Source organism: Eptesicus fuscus, chromosome 22 (genome assembly GCF_027574615.1).
Source record: "Eptesicus fuscus isolate TK198812 chromosome 22, DD_ASM_mEF_20220401, whole genome shotgun sequence".
In the NCBI taxonomy this organism is placed as follows: Eukaryota; Metazoa; Chordata; class Mammalia; order Chiroptera; family Vespertilionidae; genus Eptesicus; species Eptesicus fuscus.
In genome coordinates this window covers 33868653-33887049 of record NC_072494.1, presented here as the reverse complement: position 1 = coordinate 33887049, position 18397 = coordinate 33868653, and the positions used below count along the sequence as shown (strand labels likewise).

The window sequence follows — 18397 nt, the reverse complement described above, 5'->3', positions numbered from 1 at the left end:
ATAAAGGTAAATTAACAATCAAATACCAAAATCAAACATGCTCTGTACCCAAAATGGCTTTGTAGAAGCTATTTTTGCTAAACATTGAGGCTTTCTCCAAATGTAAGATTGAAATTACTAAAAGTTTGAGTCCTGGTTAAGTGTGGCATTATCAATCTGTGATTGATCTTGAGGAAATCATTTAATGTATGCTGAGTTTCTACAACTGCTTCTTAATAATCCTCCCCAAAACTCAGGTCAACAAATAACTTAATTACCATTATAAAATACACTACAAAAAGCAGAGTTATTTATAATAAACTATTAGTTGTTCAAAGGCAATTTAGTTTACCTCAAAGAATTATTTTCTGCTTTTTGTCTGCCAAGTTCACTTTTTGTATCTATTGCCTTTCTTGCTAGTGATTTCATTTCTTTTCCCACAGTGGTTATTGTTTTCTTCATCAAAGTCATATTTGACATTTGTTCCATAAGTTCATCATCAAGCTATACAAGGAGAATGACAAAGTTACGCCATCACTAAAAGTGTCTTAATGATCTTCCTAAAGAGACATCCCCTCTTTGTAAAAACTGGTATATGACAAGATTTATACAATGAGATAATCAGATTAGACTTGAATACTGTGGAGGCTGTATGGACAAAGTATTGTGGAGTAGGACCAAGAATAGCATATCTATCTACATTTTCAATCTGGTTCAATTTGACTTTAGCATACATATCCTATTTGTAAAAATAATTTATTTGTTGCAAACATTAACTAATTATAGATATAGAGTGGAATTTTTTTTAAAAATTGTTTTTCCCCTATCTATTCCTTGTTGTTTTGTTTTAGTCATTATGTTACTTAGATTCTCCCCCATTGGCCAAGATGGCAGCAGGGAGAGGTTCTTACACTGAACCACCAAAAGCTAGAAATAAGAATAGATAGGATCCCAGCCACCAAAAGCTAGAAATATGAATGGATAGAACCACAAGCTAGAAAGATGAATGGATGGGCCCCAAATGCACCAAAAGTTACCAAGATAATTAGACAAAAAATAAATAAATTTAAAAAGCCATCCCCTTCCTATCCCTACCATTACCACGGGCTTGAGCAGGAAGAGAGATTGGTCTTTCAGATGGGAGGCTGCCATTCTCCTAGGTCATGTGGCTCCTGAATAAAAGTCCTTTCCTTAGTATCAGCACCTGTCTCACGAATTTGACTTTTATTGAGCCAGGAAGCCAAACCTCCATTTTTTTGTTCAGTTACAATTATAATACAGATACATTTATAAACATATTCAATTAAATTTGGTAACAGAAAATCAAATTCCCTTGTTTATCCTATCTAATAAAAGAGAAACATGCAAATTGACCATACCTCCGCTACGCCCACAAGCCATGCCCACCAGCCAATCAGGAGCAAGTATGCAAATTAACCCAACAAATATGGTGGCAGCCACAGAGCTGGAGAGAGCAGGAGGCTTGGGTTGCCCCCAGTGATGGAGGAAGCCAAGCTTCCTGCCCACCCTGGCCAGCCCTGGCCTCCGCTCAAGGCTACAAAGTTTCAATTATAGAAGATAAATAAATCCCAGATATCAGGGCCTCCGCTTGGGTCAATGGGGGGCGTGGCCAGCCTGCAAACCACCAGAGGCCCCTCACCCAGGCTGCGCCATGCCCCAAGGGAACCGCCACCCTGATCTGGGACACACTTCAGGGCAAACCAGCCGCCCCCCCCCTCCATGCATCAGACCTCTATCCTATCTAATAAAAGAGTAATATGCAAATTGACCATCACTCCAACACACAAGATGGCTGCTCCCATGTGGTCAAAGATGGCTGCTACCATGTGGACACAAGATGGCTGCCACAAGATGGCCAGCAGGGGAGGGCAGTTGGGAGGGACCAGGCCTGCAAGGAAGGGCAGTTGTGGGTGATCAGGCCAGCAGGGGAGGGCAGTTGGGAGGGACCAGGCCTGCAGGGGAGGGCAGTTAGGGGTGACCAGGCCTTCAGGGGAGGGCAGTTAGGGGTGACCAGGCCTGCAGGGGAGGACAGTTAGGGGAAAACAGGCTGGCAAGGGAGTAGTTAGGCATCAATCAGGCTGGCAGGGGAGTGGTTAGGGGTGATCAGGATGGCAGGCAGAAGCGGTTAGGGGCAATCAGGAAGGCAGGCAGGTGAGCAGTTGGGAGCCAGCAGTCCTGGATTATGAGAGGGATGTCTGACTGCCCATTTAGGACTGATCCCAGTAGGGGTCCCAGATTGGAGAGGGTGCAGGCTGGGCTGAGGGACACACACACCCCTGTGCACAAATTTCGTGCACCAGGCCTCTAGTATATAGTCATAATATCTCAAATATATATTCATAGTATCTTAAATCTTTGATTACTAAAAAAAGGTGATGCTTCACATTTAAATTCATAACATATATTTTTCTCTTTAATTTTTATTTCCTAACTAGAGGCCCGGTGCACAAAATTCATGCACGGTGGTTGTGTGTCCCCCGTGCACAAAATTCGTGCATGGGGGTTGTGTGTCCCTCAGTCCAGCCTGCACCCTCTCCAATCTGAGACCCCTCGAGGGATGTCCAACTGCCATTTAGGATCAGGCCTAAACGGGCAGACATCCCTCTCACAATTCACTACTGCTGGCTTCCAACTGCTCACCTGCCTGCCTTCCTGATTGCCCCTAACTGCTTCTGCCTGCCAGCCTGATCACCCCTAACCACTCCCCTGCCAGCCTGTTTTCCCCTAACTGCCCTCCCCTGCAGGCCTGGTCATCCCTAACTGCTCTCCCCTGCAGGCCTGGTCCCCTCCAACTGCTCTCCCCTGCAGGCCTGGGTCCCCCGCAACTGCCCTTCCCTGAAGGCCTGGTCACCCCCAACTTCCCTCCTCTGCCGGCCTGGTCACCCCTAACTGCCCTCCCTTACAGGCCTGGTCCCTCCCAACTGCCCTCCCCTTTTTGCCTGATCGCCCACAACTGCCCTCCCTTGCAGGCCTGGTCCTTCCCAACTGCCCTCCCCTGCTGGCCATCTTGTGGCAGGCATCTTGTGTCCACATGGGGGCAGCCATCTTGTGTGTTGGAGTGATGGTTAATTTGCATATTACTCTTTTATTAGATAGGATTTTTTCTACCCTAGCTACTCTTTAGGTAGAATAATCCATATTTCCTGCATCTGGCATTGTTATCTTGAATGAAATAGGGAGATGAAAAAAAAATTGTTAGAATCTCTGAGAATGCAGCCCTAATGATTTTTTTTAAAAGCACTTGGCAATCTAACATAAAAAGGATTTTACTCACATTTTTAAAATAAAATAAACAACAAAGAATTGACAATTTACACCAGATATACCACCTTTAATATTTTAGGACTACAAACCTTATTTAGAAAAATAAAGTAACTTCTTTGAACATAGAAAAAAAAGGAAAAGGGGAAAGCCATTGACAGTTTATAGCCAAAAGTGCAAAAGTGATTTTTCTTTACGTTAGGAACTGTACAATCCAGATCCTCTATCCTTTGTTCCAAGTGAGCTTTCTCACGAAATGCTGTCTCTTGGGCAATCTGGTTAAAAAACACAGTGCTTTCAATGTCACTGCACTGAATTTCACAAATGTTCATATAGATAAAACTCTTTCAAACCTTTAGCCTTTCCCTCAGACTATCTCGTTCTGTGGTCATTCTTCGTAAATCAGTGAAAGCTGTATTTCTTTCAGTCTCCACTCGCCGGAGGATGGCATGTGCTGTTGTTGATTTAGGAGATTTACAGCTTTTCATCATTTCTCGTCGAAGTCGAGCAATTTCTTCCTGTGCCTATTATTTAAATAGGTGGACTCCTATTTAACAAGCTTTAGAACAAACATAAATATAGCTATCTTATATCCATCCAGTTAAAATCCAAACCTATGATCAATATGCATGGAATAGGATAATGGCATAATTTTGACTTATACAAATAAATGCCAGCAATGCCCCCAAATGCAAATGGATGTATGCAAATAGAAGTTTGCCTTACCAAAAAAAAAAAAAAATGTTTTAATTCATTTGGAGGCAGTCAATGCAAGAGAAAATTATTTACTAAGAAGTATATATGGTATACTCTATTCACTTTGTGATATAAACATGAATTCAGTACAATTCAGGTAGACTACCTTATCTTCCTTCCTCTCAGTTGTAATCACTATCTATTCAGCTGGTCTCCAAGTCTCAGAGGAAGATAAATTACTTCCCAATTTCCATAAGCCTTCACCAGATTTCTGGACTTCATCTCCTGAAGTGTCTTCTAAGACATCCCTGACTCAGTTATGATTATTTCCTCTCACTTCAAATATCACGCTCTCCCCTGCCTTCAACCATGCAACAGGCTCTCATATCTTGGAAAACTATCACTTAATCCTCTTGTGTCCATTTACCATCCTACGACTATCTTTTTCTCTCTTTTAAGTGTCTCTACCTACCATGGCTTGTTCCTTACTACACACTTTCTCATCCCACTCTAACTTGGCTCCCACACCCATCACTTTGCAGAATTACAACTAAGGACCTCATCTAATTTAATGGCTCTCAGTTCCTGTTCTTGATATTTTGGCAACATTTGACATTTTCTTCAACACAATCCTTGAAATTTCTTCCTCCCTTGGTCTTATACCATAGTTCTGCCTTAGTTTCCTGTCTTCTTTCAGTTCCCTCTATCCATTGAATAAAACTTCCCTAGCTCTCATTCAGAGACTTCACCCACTCTGAAGCTCAAAACTTACCTCTAAGCAGATGACTTATAAATTTACCTATTCAGCTCTTGCTTTTCTCCCCACTCCAGTCCCACATTTCTTACTACCTGATGGCCATTACTACCTGAATGTCCTCCATCTTTCTGAAACCAAACACATCTTTTACATCAATGACTTTCCTCATTCTTTTTCTACTATCATAATTCTTCAGCCACTCAAAAACAGAACTTCAAACATTTCTACTCATTCCCCCTTTTGCTTAAATCAAATCTTATCAAGTCTTCCTTGATAGCATTCTAGCTTAGTTCCTGATGCCTCCCATGGACAACTGTAACAGCCTTCTAAAAATTACATGTTTTACCCTAACCAGTTTGGCTCAGTGGATAGAGCGTCGACCTGCAGACTCAAGGGTCCCAGGTTCGATTCTGGTCAAGGGCATGTACCTTGATTGTGGGCACATACCCAGTAGGGAGTGTGCAGGAGGCAGCTGATAGATGTTTCCAACTCTCTATCCCTCTCCCTTCCTCTCTGTAAAAAAATCAATAAAATATATTTTAAAAAAATAAAAAGTTAATGTTTTCTCCCTCATCTAGCTCTTTTGAAGGAGAGACTGTTATATAAGAAGATAACATATAAAATGTATGAGATAATACAAAATTGTTGAAATTGTAAGAATATGGCTTTGGTCATATTTCTTCTGCTTTAAAATTATAAACTGCCTATTGCTTATAAAGTATAAACCCTTTGTAAAGCCCAATGAACAGCCTTCTCTATATAGTCCAGAAGCTGGTCAACTACACTAGCACATAGACCAAATCCAACTGCATTAATCCATCCCTCAGTACTCAAACTCTACTGAGTCCAGGAAAGATTTCCTTAATCACCATAAATAAAAATATCTACTTATTTTCTTTTTACAATATCTTCTAGACTATTTACACTAAAATAACAAAAAATAAATACAAGGCAATATACTTTATCTCCCTAACTACATTGCAAACATAAAAAACAATATCTGTGAATGTTTTAAACTGTGTTCCATGACTTAATGAAACAGTGGGATGGATCACAACAGCTTTTCATTAACTATTCTACACTTCAAATCTCAATATAAAATTGTCTGAAGAAAAGGAATATGGCAAAGATTTGAAAATCACTAATACCATATGCAAGCATAGGATTTACAAGGCAGAGGTTCAGTAAAATAATCTCATACCTTACACTTATGCACACAGGCTTCTCATTAAGGGATTTTTCTGTCCCCTAGCAGTGGTCTTATAATCCTGTATATAAACATTGGCTCAGGTTTCATGGCACAGAAAGACACGAGGAAATTTTAATCAAAGCAAAGTAATCACCTACACACTTAGAAGTGGTAGTTGCTTTTTAAACTGCTCAAACTACAAATAAGAAAGCTAATTATAGAAGAGAATATCCATTAAATAGCTAATATAATGTTATCATTTTAAATATAATAAAATCTTATTAAAATGCTGCTGAGAAGAAAAAGAAATGAGCAAGACTGAGATTAGAAAGAAAATAGTACTGTGATTTAACCAAAAGGATTCCATGCTATGACATAGTATACACTGGGCATTTACTTTATATATTAAGATACTAGAGGCATGACATTTGTGCACTGGAGGGGGGCTCCCTCAGCCCGGCCTGCACCCTAAGCCAGCAGGCAGACATCCCCCGAGAGGTCCTTAGGGCTCCCGTCACCACCCAGCTTCTGGCTGAGCGACACTCCCCCTGTGGGAGCACATTGACCACCAGGGAGCAACTCCTGCGTTGAGCATCTGCCCCTTGATGGTCAGTGTGTGTCCTAGTGACCGGTCATTCCACCGTTAGGTTGATTTGCATATTAGGGTTTTATTATATAGGATATGCCCAGACTGATCCAGTTCCACATGGGCCAATTCATCTTCAACAAGCCTAACTAAATGGCAAAGAGCAGACCCAAATAGCAGTCAGAAAATCTGGACTCTCAATCCTGCTGTTCTTGGGCAAATCAGTTAACTTCATTTGGATAATTAGCCCTACCTCCTCATATATAATATGAAGCAAATAGGCCATACAATCATGGTATCCAAGGTCACTTTGGTTATTTAAAAATAGATTATTAACCTTGACTTCCAACTAAAGTAAAATCCACTGAGGCAAACTTTAAAACTTAAAAAAACCCCACAAAATACCACAGTATCTGCATCTTATCACTTTATTCCCTTATAGTAGCAAGCTCATAACCTGCACAAACTTTATGTAATTCTTAATAAAAATTTGATATTTTAATTGAAATTATGTTGGTAATATATGGAGTTTAATATCTGCTGAGTGAAGAAATGAATTTTAAGCTAAAAATAGAGATAAACTACAAACTGATTTTTCTCTCTGGAATTAAACAAATTATATGGCAGTTTCTAAAGTGACTGATAGTATATCAAAATGATATGTTAGCATTTTTCAATCCCCAATCTCTTATGGGCATGGGGCTATCATATATATGTGTGTGTGCACATATACACTATTGGAGATATATTACATTTCATTAAAAATATCTTAAAAACAAAGGTAATTTCCAAATGGTAAATTAATTTGATTGGCAGACTTAAGCATACCTAAAGAATTATATATCTCTACAATTAACTGTTATTACTTACATATATTGTTTCCTTATAAACAACTTTACCTGTTCATAAAGAAGAAAGGTCTTGTCTCTCTCAGATGTAAGAGTCTTGATATTACCCTGAATTTCTGCCAAATGACGCTCATATTTTTCCAGCATGTATTTAAGTTCTTCACGGTCTCTTGTCTTCAAAAGCTCTACATCACAGTTTGTACCCTACAATTATTATATAAGAAATTTGAAATTCTTCTTTGACCTATAGTATGAATAGAAAAGTACTACTGATGGCAGTACACAGTCTCCACTTAAGCAAACATCCTATTCAATAAAACCCTAATATGCAAATCTACCAAATGGCAGAACAACCAGTTGCTATGACGTGCACTGACCAGATGCTCAATGCAGGAGCTGCCCCCTGGTGGTCAGTGCGCTCCCACAGGGGGAGCGTCGCTCAACCAGAAGCTGGGCTGACAGCTGGCAAGCACAGCAGCAGTGACGGGAGCCTCTCCTGCCTCGACGCAACACTAAGAACCCCTTGGTGGACATCCCCCCAAGGGGTCCTGGACTGCGAAAGGGCACAGGTTGGGCTGAGGGATCTCCTCCTTACCCCCCACCCCCATTCATGAATGTCATGCACCAGGCCTCTAGTGACTCTATAAGGAAAGAAAATGATAAAAGAGAGTTTAAAATTCATCTCTTTTAAATTTGTATTGATTGATTGGTATTAGAGAAAAAGAAGGGAGTGATAGAGGGATGGAGGGAGAGAGAGAGGGCAGGAGTGGGGAGGCAGAGATCAATCTGTTGTTCCATTTAATGAATTCATTGGTTGCTTCTTGTATGTGTCCTGACAGGAGATCTAATCCACAACCCTAGTGTATAGAGATGATGCTCAAACCAACTGAGCTAGCCAGCCCAGGCCAAATCACCTCTCTTTTAAACAACTTCCCCCCAAGTTGCTCCACATTTGTCTGATTACCTCCCAACCAAGACAAATGCTAGGGATAGAGAACCAATTTCAATGATCCACTGTCCATCAGAGACCTCTCTTTGATATACAAATTCATGCCAATCAACCTGAATTACTTCCAGGTAAATCAAAGAATAGAAGTCAGTTTGAGCAACAAACTCCAAAATATTTATAACTTTCCAAAACCTACCCGAGAAGATGGAGACGGGCGTCTTGGACCTTCAGATGTGCTTTTGATCATCTTTCTCAAATTTTGAGCTTCACTCCTGTAGTAATTTCTGTCTGCTTCTAATGTCTTGACAAAGGAATCAAGTCTGGAAGGAGATTTATTTTGTGCTTTTTCAGTCTCTAAGATTATCTTGCCAGGAAGGAAAAAATTAGGCCATTATTTCAAGCTAAACTTCAGCATCATTTATTACATGAAGTCGAACACAAAAAGAATCCTTAAAAACAATAAATGTGGTGAGTTTTGAAAATAATTTTTAAAAATTGTAATTTAAAAAAGCAGTTAGATATCTTTCTTTTCCAGCATTTCTGAATGTTCTTTATATTTTTTATTGTGACATAACACTTGACATTATTTTTTAATTTAAATTCTTTATTGTTTATAGTATTACATAAGTCTCCTTTTTCCCCCCATTGACCTCTCCCCGGCCGCTCCCACCCTCCCAGCACATGTCCTCACCCCCCTATGTCTGTGTCCATTGGTTATGCTCATATTCATGCATACAAGTCCTTTGGTTGATCTCTTACCTCCCCTCCCCGAATGTTCTATATTTTTATTAAACTAAATGTACCTCTAAATTTACTCAATAATTTTAAAGAAAAAATGGTAAAGAAATTTCAGAGAGGCCAGAAATGCCCACAGATATGGTTACAAATCCTAGAAGCAAAATTAATTTACTTAGAATAACTTGTATAGCAATTAAGTTTTGTTCACTAAGTATTCAAGGGATGAATAAATTAAATGAATGCTGGAAACATTTCTTTCACAACATTTATTTTACCAAAGCTATATTGGGAGGAAATGACAAATATATTTACAGAGTTGTTTTAAATATTTTAAATAATAACATTAAAATGTCTAAACAGAGTTTTCATTTCACATTGTTAAAGAAAATATATTACTTAGAATTAAACTAAAAATTTGACTTACAGAAATTTATTACTAAGAATAAAAGTTAATGTGTAGACAAACTCATGTTATATTTTGAGAATTAAATTACTCAGTTATCATTTTAAATCAATTAACAGCTAAGGGCATTAAAAAACAACAACAACCAAAAGCTCTTTCCATCTCTAGGAGTAATGATGAAACAAAGCAAGAACAGCATTGCTCTTACAGATAGGAGTACCCTTGTGCACCAGGCAGAGAGGGCTGATTGTAGAACACAAACTTTTTATTGCTCACAAAATTCATGAGAGTCAAAATATATGTACAATTTTTTGTAGTTTTACTATACTAACAAAATAAAAATCATTCCTTTACATCTATTTAAGAAAAATGTACTTACAGATCTAAGTCTTCTTATTGTATCTTCCAATACTATCATATTATTTTGTTGGCAAGTGAATTCAATCTGAAAATCGAGCCAAAAAGAAAATACTTGGATTTTAAATAGTTGAGCTGGCTTAACTGGAAAGAGAGCATCAAAATAGTAAGCCACTTAAAAATAAAAACATGCAGACAGTGAATATTTTACAAAAGAAAAGAAGGGGAGAGAGGTGATGATAGTAGTAGTAGTTGTGTGTGTGCGTGCACTTTGAAGGGGGAAGCTCTTTATTTCGCCTTTGATTTCAAATTACAGTCTTGCTGGATAGAGCAGTCTTGATTGCAGGTTCTTGCTTTTCATTACTTTGAATACTTCATGCCAATGTCTCTGGCCTGAAGTGTTTCTGTTGAGAAATCAGCTAAGAGCTTTATGGAAACTCCTTTATAGGTGAATGGCTATTTCTCTCTTGCTGCCTTTAAGATTTTCTTTGTCTTTAACCTTGGCCATTTTAATTGTGATGGTTTTGGTGTGGGTCTGTTTGGGTTCATCTTGATTGGGACTCTCTGTGCTTCCTGAACTTGTGTGATATTTTCCTGAATCAGGCTAGGGAAGTTTTCTGTCATTATTTCTTCAAACGCGTTCTTTCACTTGCTTACTTTTTTCTCCTTTTGGCACCCCTATGATGTAGATGTTGTTTCATACTGTCCCAAAGTTCCCTTCAACTATCCTCCTGCTTTTTTTTTTTTAATAAGCTAATTAACTTTTAGAGAGAGATAAAGGGAGAGGGAGAAACATCGACGTGAGATGTTTTGATCCACCTGGCAGGGATCAAGCCCACAACCCAGGACTGTGCCCTGATGGGGAATCGAATCAGCAACCTTTCAGTGCACGGGATGACACCTAATCAACTGAACCATACCGGCCAGGGCTCAGTGGTGCAGTCTCCTTGAACTCCTAACTTGGCTGCTCTATGGAATGTCTTCTGTGTGGGTTATTCGGGCCCTCTTGTTGTAATTGGGTCTTGATTGCTCTTGGCCCATTCGTGGGTGGGATCAACTGTCAGGCTGGCTGAGTCTCAACCCAACTACGGCATGTAAACTGCTGTGCAGGTGCAGTCTTGACATGTCTTGTTGGGCTCAGCGGCACAATCATTAACTCTTCAATCTGGTTGTCTACAGAGGTAAACCTGATCACCAGGTATGAGACGCTGTGCAGGCACTGCCCCCTTCCCCCTCAGGTGAGGTTGTTCCCCGAGGGTCTGGAGCCTGAGATCCATCTTTGTGTGTGCCATTTGTGTGTCTAGTTGGGTCAGCTCTGGTGTGGTCTGAAGCCCAACACCAGTTGTGTTGATTCTGGGTCCTCTTGGGTGGGTTTCAGATAAAGGTCACTGCTGGACATTGTGTGTAACTGGCCTTGGGCTACCTGTCTATAGCTATCACTCTGTTTTCTGTTTGTGTCTGTGTCTACTAGACCGGGGGTGGAGGCGGAGGTGGGGGTGGTGGTGGGGTTGGGGGGTTCAATTTGTGTAATGGGTTGGCTTCTTTAAGCTTAGAGGTCAGGGCATATCTGTGGTCAGACAGAGGTTCCCTGAGATCCAATCCACCTGTCAGCTATTCCGCCTCTCCCCTGGGGAAGGTTACCTGGTCTTCCTACAGAGCCTTCTGAAAAAGGTCTGTAGGATTAACCCAGGCGAGCCTTGCTCGGGCTAGTACATCACCTGCTTGGGGATTACACAGCCAGGCACTCAGTGAGGGGAAATTAGTCCCTGCTTCAAAGCCAAACTCCTGTCTCAGCCACAGTCTCCAACTCTAGTTCCATCTGTCTCCCTGACAGAAGCCTCTCCAGTAGACAGTCCAAAAATCCCAGCTCTGCACGGCAACAATGACCCTGCGCCACTAAACCAAGCAGAAAATCAGCTCTGCATGCAACTCTGATCTCTCCATGTGGCTGTTCTCAGTGAAGCAGGGCCCAAATTCCCACTTCTGCTTGGGCTCTGAACCCTTCAGTGCAGGCCAAAAATCGCAGACCTGCACTGCTCCCCTGTCCCCAACAGGACGGGGCAAGAATGGTGGCTCCGCAGGTGGGGGAAGGTGCTCTGACCTTGTACTCAAGGTGGGAGAGACTGTTCCATTTTCCCCCAATCCATACAGTTTAGTCACTGACTAGGGCTCTGCCCAATGCCTTCCCAGAAAATAGAGGGGGTGCAGCCCATAGACTCCTTCACTGTGCAGCAGTTGGAGTCTAGAGCAAACTCCTCTGGCTGGGGCTGCTAACAACAGGAGCGCTTCTCCACTTAGAAGGCGAGGTCCAAGTCTCCCAGGCAGACAGAATCTCCCCGACTCCCTCTGCCCAGTGCTTCACGGGTTCTTCTTCCTGTCTCTCATTCTGAGTTGGGGAGCCCTGTGTGGGGTTGAGACCCCACACTCCCAGGCAGAGGAAGCTTTCCAGCTGCAATATCCCTCTGGCCTCTCAGTCGCCACACCTGCTCGAGAGGGGCTTTCCCTTTCCATGTCTCTGCTCCTCTTACCAGTCTCTCTTCGGCTTCTTCAGTGCTCCTGAGATGTAATATTTCAGATCAGCTACACTTCAAGTTTTTCAAGTTGATTGCTCTGTACTGTGCTGGGAGCAGGTGCACGCAGTCTCCAGCTAAGCTGCAGCCATCTTGTATCCCTCAAGCTGCTTTTCAATGTCCTTCAAATACTTTAGTAGCATCCATGACAAGATAAATAAAATTCACAAATTAAAAGCATATCATTCACTACTCTCTCAAGTAGTTCTAAGAACCTCCTCAAGGCACCATTGTTAAAAAAGACTGTGTCCTTATATTAAAGTAGTAAACTTCACATATTTAAATACACCATTATCCAGACTTTTCAATAAGATAAACTTACTTATCCTTTCTAAATAAATGAGGTTACTGCACATAAACACCATCCTCAAGTTCATTAACTGGGCTCTAACAAATAATACCTTCAGTAACACTCATGTTCTCAGCCTAATCATTTAATTAAGTGCTTTATCATATGCTACCAGTAGTATATTAAAAGGATGTTTAAGAAATAACATGTAATGACAATTAGCTTTGGGGAAAACTACCTTATTACAGACACATTTACTAATTTGGTGCCTAATGAAATCAAGTCAAATAAGCACATTAAAAATTCAATAGGTTGCTTTTCAGCTTTAAAATCCACTCTTGTGTCTTCCTTATAAACCATCAGCAATGAGAAATGAAACTGTCTCCATTTTATAATAGTGTTGAAATCCTCAGTTTCTAAATTTCACGGCAGAGTACTAAAACTCAATCAAGAAATAAAATGTTATCAAAATGTCAGAGCTTCAGCAATTAAAATAAGGTGGTAATGGCACATGAATCAATGAAACCAAACAGTACATAATTTTTATCCACATACATATGTGAATTCAGTAGCTGCTAAAATGGCACTTCAAATCAGTGACTAAAGAAAGGACTAGTTAACCCAAACTCATAGAACAAAAAGAAATGCCAGAGGATTAACACTTATAAAAAATTACTAAAAAGTATTAAAAGAGCCCTGGCTGGTTTGGCTCAGTGGATAAAGCGTCAGCCTGCGGACTAAAGGGTCCCAGGTTCAATTCCAGTCAAGGGCACATGCTCAGGTTGTGGGCGCGATCCCCAGTAGGGGGCATGCAGGAGGCAGCCAATCAATGATTCTCTCTCATCATTGATGTTTCAATCTCTTTCTCCCTCTCCCTTCCTCTCTAAAATCAATAAAAATATATTTTTTAAAAAGTATTAAAAGAAAACTAGAAAATAGTTTCTTGAAGTAAGAAGGCCTTCCTAAACAAGAATCAAAATGAGGTGAAGTACAGAGGATTTTTAGGGCTGTGAACCTCCTGAGGCCGGCCAACCTCCCACAGTCCCTCCCCCTGACCGGCCAGCCCTGATCGGCCCCGATCAATGGCCAGGCTGAGGGACCCCACACATGCATGAATTTGTGCACCAGGTCTCTAGTTTAAATATAATATCAAATCTAAAAAACTTTCAAATGGCATGTTTTTCCATTGCATTTAATAATTACATGATGTTTAAAGTAGAATTAAAATCTTCATCAGTAGTCAGATATTAACTAGAATGATTATGGTCATTTCACTATATATATGAAGAGAGAGGGGGGGGAAGGGGGAGGAGAATCATTATATTGTATACCTAAAACTAATATAATGTTATATGTCAATTATACATCAATTTTTTTAAACCTATCAGTGGTAAATCTAATACCTTTGCTTCTTCAAGTTCCTTATTGAGGATATCCACCACAAAACTTTCTCTTTTTCTAGTTGCTCTGCTAGTTGGTCAATTTTAATCAGTTCTTTACAAAGTTGCTCATTGTGGCTCGTTAAATTGTCTATTTGACTGCTTACCACCTCCTCACTGTCCAAGAGTTTCCTAACGTATCTTCCAAGCCATGATTTGTCTGGCTGAGATCTTCAATCTGTTATCATTAGAAAGAAAATAATCATATTAAAATATGTCCTTGGCTTCCCTCTGAGAACAAACAGGTGACTGGCATCAGAAAGGCAGGTTTGCTTCCCTGCCAAGGAGACTGAACTATATATCATTTTCTGCTTTATGAATTTTGTGCCATGTGACTATTTTCCCTGTCTGAAAAAATATACTAAAATAAAATCCAAAGGTTTATAGCTATATCTTTAAAGACTATTTAGAGTTTAATTAAAAAAGAACTTAATTACTTTTTATTTTTAACCAAGCTATTAGAAAAATTGTCAAATATTTATATCTGTAAAAAAGAAACCACAGTCTTAAGATTTCATTTTAATAATTAGTATCATCAATTAGACCTTCCTTATAACTAAATTTCTGCTTGTTACCAAAACATGTTAACTGTTTAGAAAAGTCCTTCTGAATGCATCAATAACTTACTTGAGTAAGCTAAATACCAAATCAAATATTTGTGACTAATACAGAAGACCACATCTTTCCTTTCCAGCCCACTGTCAAACCATCAAGGGATGAAGAAAAGACCTTCCTATCGCAAAGACATCCAAATGCCTTTAAAGGGAAAAATATAGGTATGAGACCCACTGAACAATGATTAATACGTCAGGAACTATGCTAAATTCCAAAGATACAAAGCTAGGTTAGGTATCTGCCTTCAGAGAATTTATTGTTTACTTGGGAAAACACCAATAAAATATTTTAAGTGCCATAAAAGAAGTACCTATGAGATAAAGTAATGGCACAGAGATCCTTCTCTATAGTATTTGCTTCTCATTGTGTATTTAACAAACATTTATGGAGCACCTGCTATATTCAATGCACTGTTTTAGTACTCTCTGGAAGATGTAAAAATATGAAAGAAAAAAGTCTCAGTCTTTAAGAAGCATCTAAAATTGCTAAGCCCCTCATCTAATTGCATTCAAATTTATCCACATTAAATTTAGTAAAGCCTCACTTCTTGGAGATGTGGACTTGACCTTGGCCCTGTGTAGGGCCTCATTCACATGCTCCTTATTCTGCAGCGTGGTGATGATGGACATGACTTGGCCAATATGCACCCTGGTCACTGTGCCCTGGGGCTTTCCAAAAGCACCCATATAGATTGGGAACAGCATGAGGTCAGACAGGAGTGTCCACTGGAAAGGGCTGTCTCCAAGGTCCCTTAGGACAAGAGCCAGAGCCTTAGACTAGCAGTTTCAATTTAAATAAAATCATTCCTCATCCCAAGAATCTGGAAGATCTCAATTTCAGTGAGAAAATACAATCAAGATATGCCAACACAGAGATGACTTAGATATTACACTTATCTGACTAGGATTTTAACTTGGCCATCTTATAAATGCTTCAGCAAGTAATTTTGGGCATGCCTCAGACACACAAAAGAAACCAGAAAATCTCAGCAAAGACCTAAGAGATAAAACATAGAGACCTTTTCTAGGTCAGAAAGTTGGAATCAACAGGGTATGTAACCTTTTCATATTGGCTTTTTTTTTCCCACCGAGCAATATGCTTTCAAGGTTCCTTTACATCTTTTTGTGGCTTGATAACTCATTTATTTTTATAGTTCTATTGTATGGATGTACCACAGTTTGTTTATCCATTCGCTTATTGAAGAATAACTTAGTTGTTTCCAAACTTTCCATTTGGCTCTTGGGTTTTAGTAAGCTTCCCGTGACACTGCTCCAGCTAGAAAAGAGGGACGCTGCCTTGTTCTGCTGGGTGGGATGGAAGTCCAATTTCTACCTCTGGCTTTCAGGAGCACCTAGGAAAGGTGGGCTCCTTGTTACTGCTAGGCGGGGATGGAAGTTCAGGCTCCTCACTGGGCCTGAACCACAACAGCTAGGAAGAACAGAGATGCCTCGTTACTGCTCTGACGAGTCCTCCACAGCCACTGTGGGTGCGTGAGCTTACTATTGGGTCGTGGTAAAAGCCCTAACTCTGCATTATGTCCCTCTGACACCTCTTACTACCAGTGGGGGGTAGATGTGTAGGCTCCCCATGTCGTTTCCCCTGGCAGTACGGAGTTGGGAGCTTCCCTTACAGCCTTGTGGGCACAAAATTTTTAGTTCTCAGCTCAGCCTTCTTCTTTGATACCTCCTCGTCGGGATGGAGAAGTTGGCAGGGGTTGGGGAGGACTATGAGGTGCAGCTGGAGCGCCTTATTACAGCCCGTTTCTTTACTTAGCCCTTGCTGGCAGGAATAGTTTTTTCCATTGTGTTGCTTAGGGCAGGCAGTGATTGTCTAAAACTAGTCTGCCTTGCTAGGCTGTCCCTTTCCGAGTCCTCTGGCTAAAGAAAAAGACAGCTTTTCTGATATCTTTCTTTGTCTGCACCTATTGTTTTGAGTGCCAGTTTTTCCAGCACTCTGTCTGGACTATATGGAGCACAAAGAAAATCCAGAAACTCACTAATGTGTCATTCATTGTATGTTGAGGTCCCTAGCCAGATTTTCTTCTTCTCACCTCTCACTGTTCTGTTTGTTTTATACATAATGTTCACGGTTTTTAGCTGTACTTAGTAGGGAAAAATAAGTCTACTCTTTCTTCCTAGAAGAAGCCGTTTCCTTAAATGGCATGTATTAAGAGCTACACTACAGATCAGGCACCAGAAGAGAAACAATACCGAACTTGCAGTTCAGAGATCTGGGTTCAAATCCTAGCTAACTTGGGAGTGCAGAGGAATCTTAGCTCTATGGCTCATTACTCCAGTATCATAATTCTTTAACCTCTTGGAACTTCAGCTTCCATGTCTGTAAAAACAGAAGTAGCATCACTGTTTCACAAGGCTGGGATGAAGTAAGATTATGTACTTGAAAGCACCTAATATAACACTTGGCACATAGTTTGCACTCACTGACTCTGAATCTATGTGTATCAAAATGGTTAAGATAAAAATGAAGTTATTTTAGACCTATAAAAAATCATAAAACCAGCACTGAATTAATATTTATTCTCTTTAATTTAAAATACACCCGAGTCCAAATTAATTCCGAGAAATACATATATAAATTAAATGTAACCTGTAATTTCAGTGTAGAGATGAATTTATCTTGATTTCTGACTTCTCGTTCTAGCCTGAGAGTATTCTGGTGTTTTACAGTTTCAGAAACTGGAGTTTCTAGATCAAAATCATGTTCTTTGTTGGTAACCTAGTGGAAAGAATGGGCATAATACTGAGGCACACAGTTAAGGAAGGCCTGGGGCGGGGGACAGGGGCAGTCTAGAAAAGGTCAATTGGGGGGGGGGGACAAGGGGGACATGAATTACTTTCAACAATAGAGATTAAAATAAATAAATAAAATATATTTAATGTAAAAATAATAATAAAAAATAAAACAACCTTGTGATTTCTCACAAGTTTTAAAAATTAACAACATTCTTAGATACATTTTCAATTGTTTTTAACCTTGTCACACCAGCAAAGAAGATTTCAGCAAGCTTTACTTACTTAAAATTTTATGTTATAAAACTTTTTTTGTGTGTTTTTCAAATATAAAACTATAATATTAAACATGCGTTTAAAAAAATACATACCCCATCCCATCCTCTTGGTAATCACTCTACTAAGGAAATACTGGGTCAACAGCAAATTAAATAGTCTACCGCTAGGCCTGTGTTTTCCAATATGGTCACCATTCACTATCTATTTATTCTTGCTTTTGTATACTAACAAAAATGTTTGCTACCCATATCACAAAGGGCTGACTTCCCTAATATATAAATAAATCCTAAAATAAAAAAGGAAAAGAAATACCCTAGTAGAAAAATTGGCAAAGATATGTATATTTCACATATATGGATTTTAAATCGATTTAAAAATATTCAATCTCACCATTTAGAAGAATACAAATTAAAACAACACTGAATACCATAGTTTAATCGTCACTATTGGCAAAGATAAAATAGTTGGGTATATAACAGCATTCTTATATATCACTGGTGGCAGCGTAAATTGACACAATATTTATGGAGAAGTGGGGCTCATTTCAGGGGCACAAGGGTGGTTCAACATATGCAAATCAATCAATGTAATATACCGCATTAACAAAAGGAAGGATATAAAACATATGATCTTACCAATGGATGCAGAAAAAGCATTTGGTAAGATACAAT

At 39.7% G+C, this 18397-nt stretch overlaps 1 protein-coding gene across 7 annotated transcripts in view; it reads right to left on the bottom strand.

Moving 5' to 3' along the window:
- LOC103304230 (testis-specific gene 10 protein-like) overlaps window positions 1-17393 on the bottom strand; it is a 69113-nt gene extending 51720 nt beyond the window's left edge. For 2 of the 7 annotated variants that reach the window (XM_054712217.1, XM_054712220.1), the window contains exons 1-9: window positions 17305-17393; window positions 14047-14260; window positions 12313-12485; window positions 9807-9872; window positions 8483-8650; window positions 7389-7541; window positions 3615-3785; window positions 3459-3536; window positions 332-483 (exon numbers count right to left, since the gene is read on the bottom strand). In XM_054712217.1, coding sequence (XP_054568192.1) covers window positions 332-483; window positions 3459-3536; window positions 3615-3785; window positions 7389-7541; window positions 8483-8650; window positions 9807-9845 — 761 coding nt within the window. In that variant the 5' untranslated portion in view covers window positions 9846-9872; window positions 12313-12485; window positions 14047-14260; window positions 17305-17393. Of the gene's footprint in view, window positions 1-331; window positions 484-3458; window positions 3537-3614; window positions 3786-7388; window positions 7542-8482; window positions 8651-9806; window positions 9873-12312; window positions 12486-14046; window positions 14261-17304 lie in introns of those variants that run through there. The other 5 variants (XM_054712218.1, XM_054712221.1, XM_054712222.1 and 2 more) reach the window with 5 other exon arrangements.
- Window positions 17394-18397: the final 1004 nt, after the last annotated feature.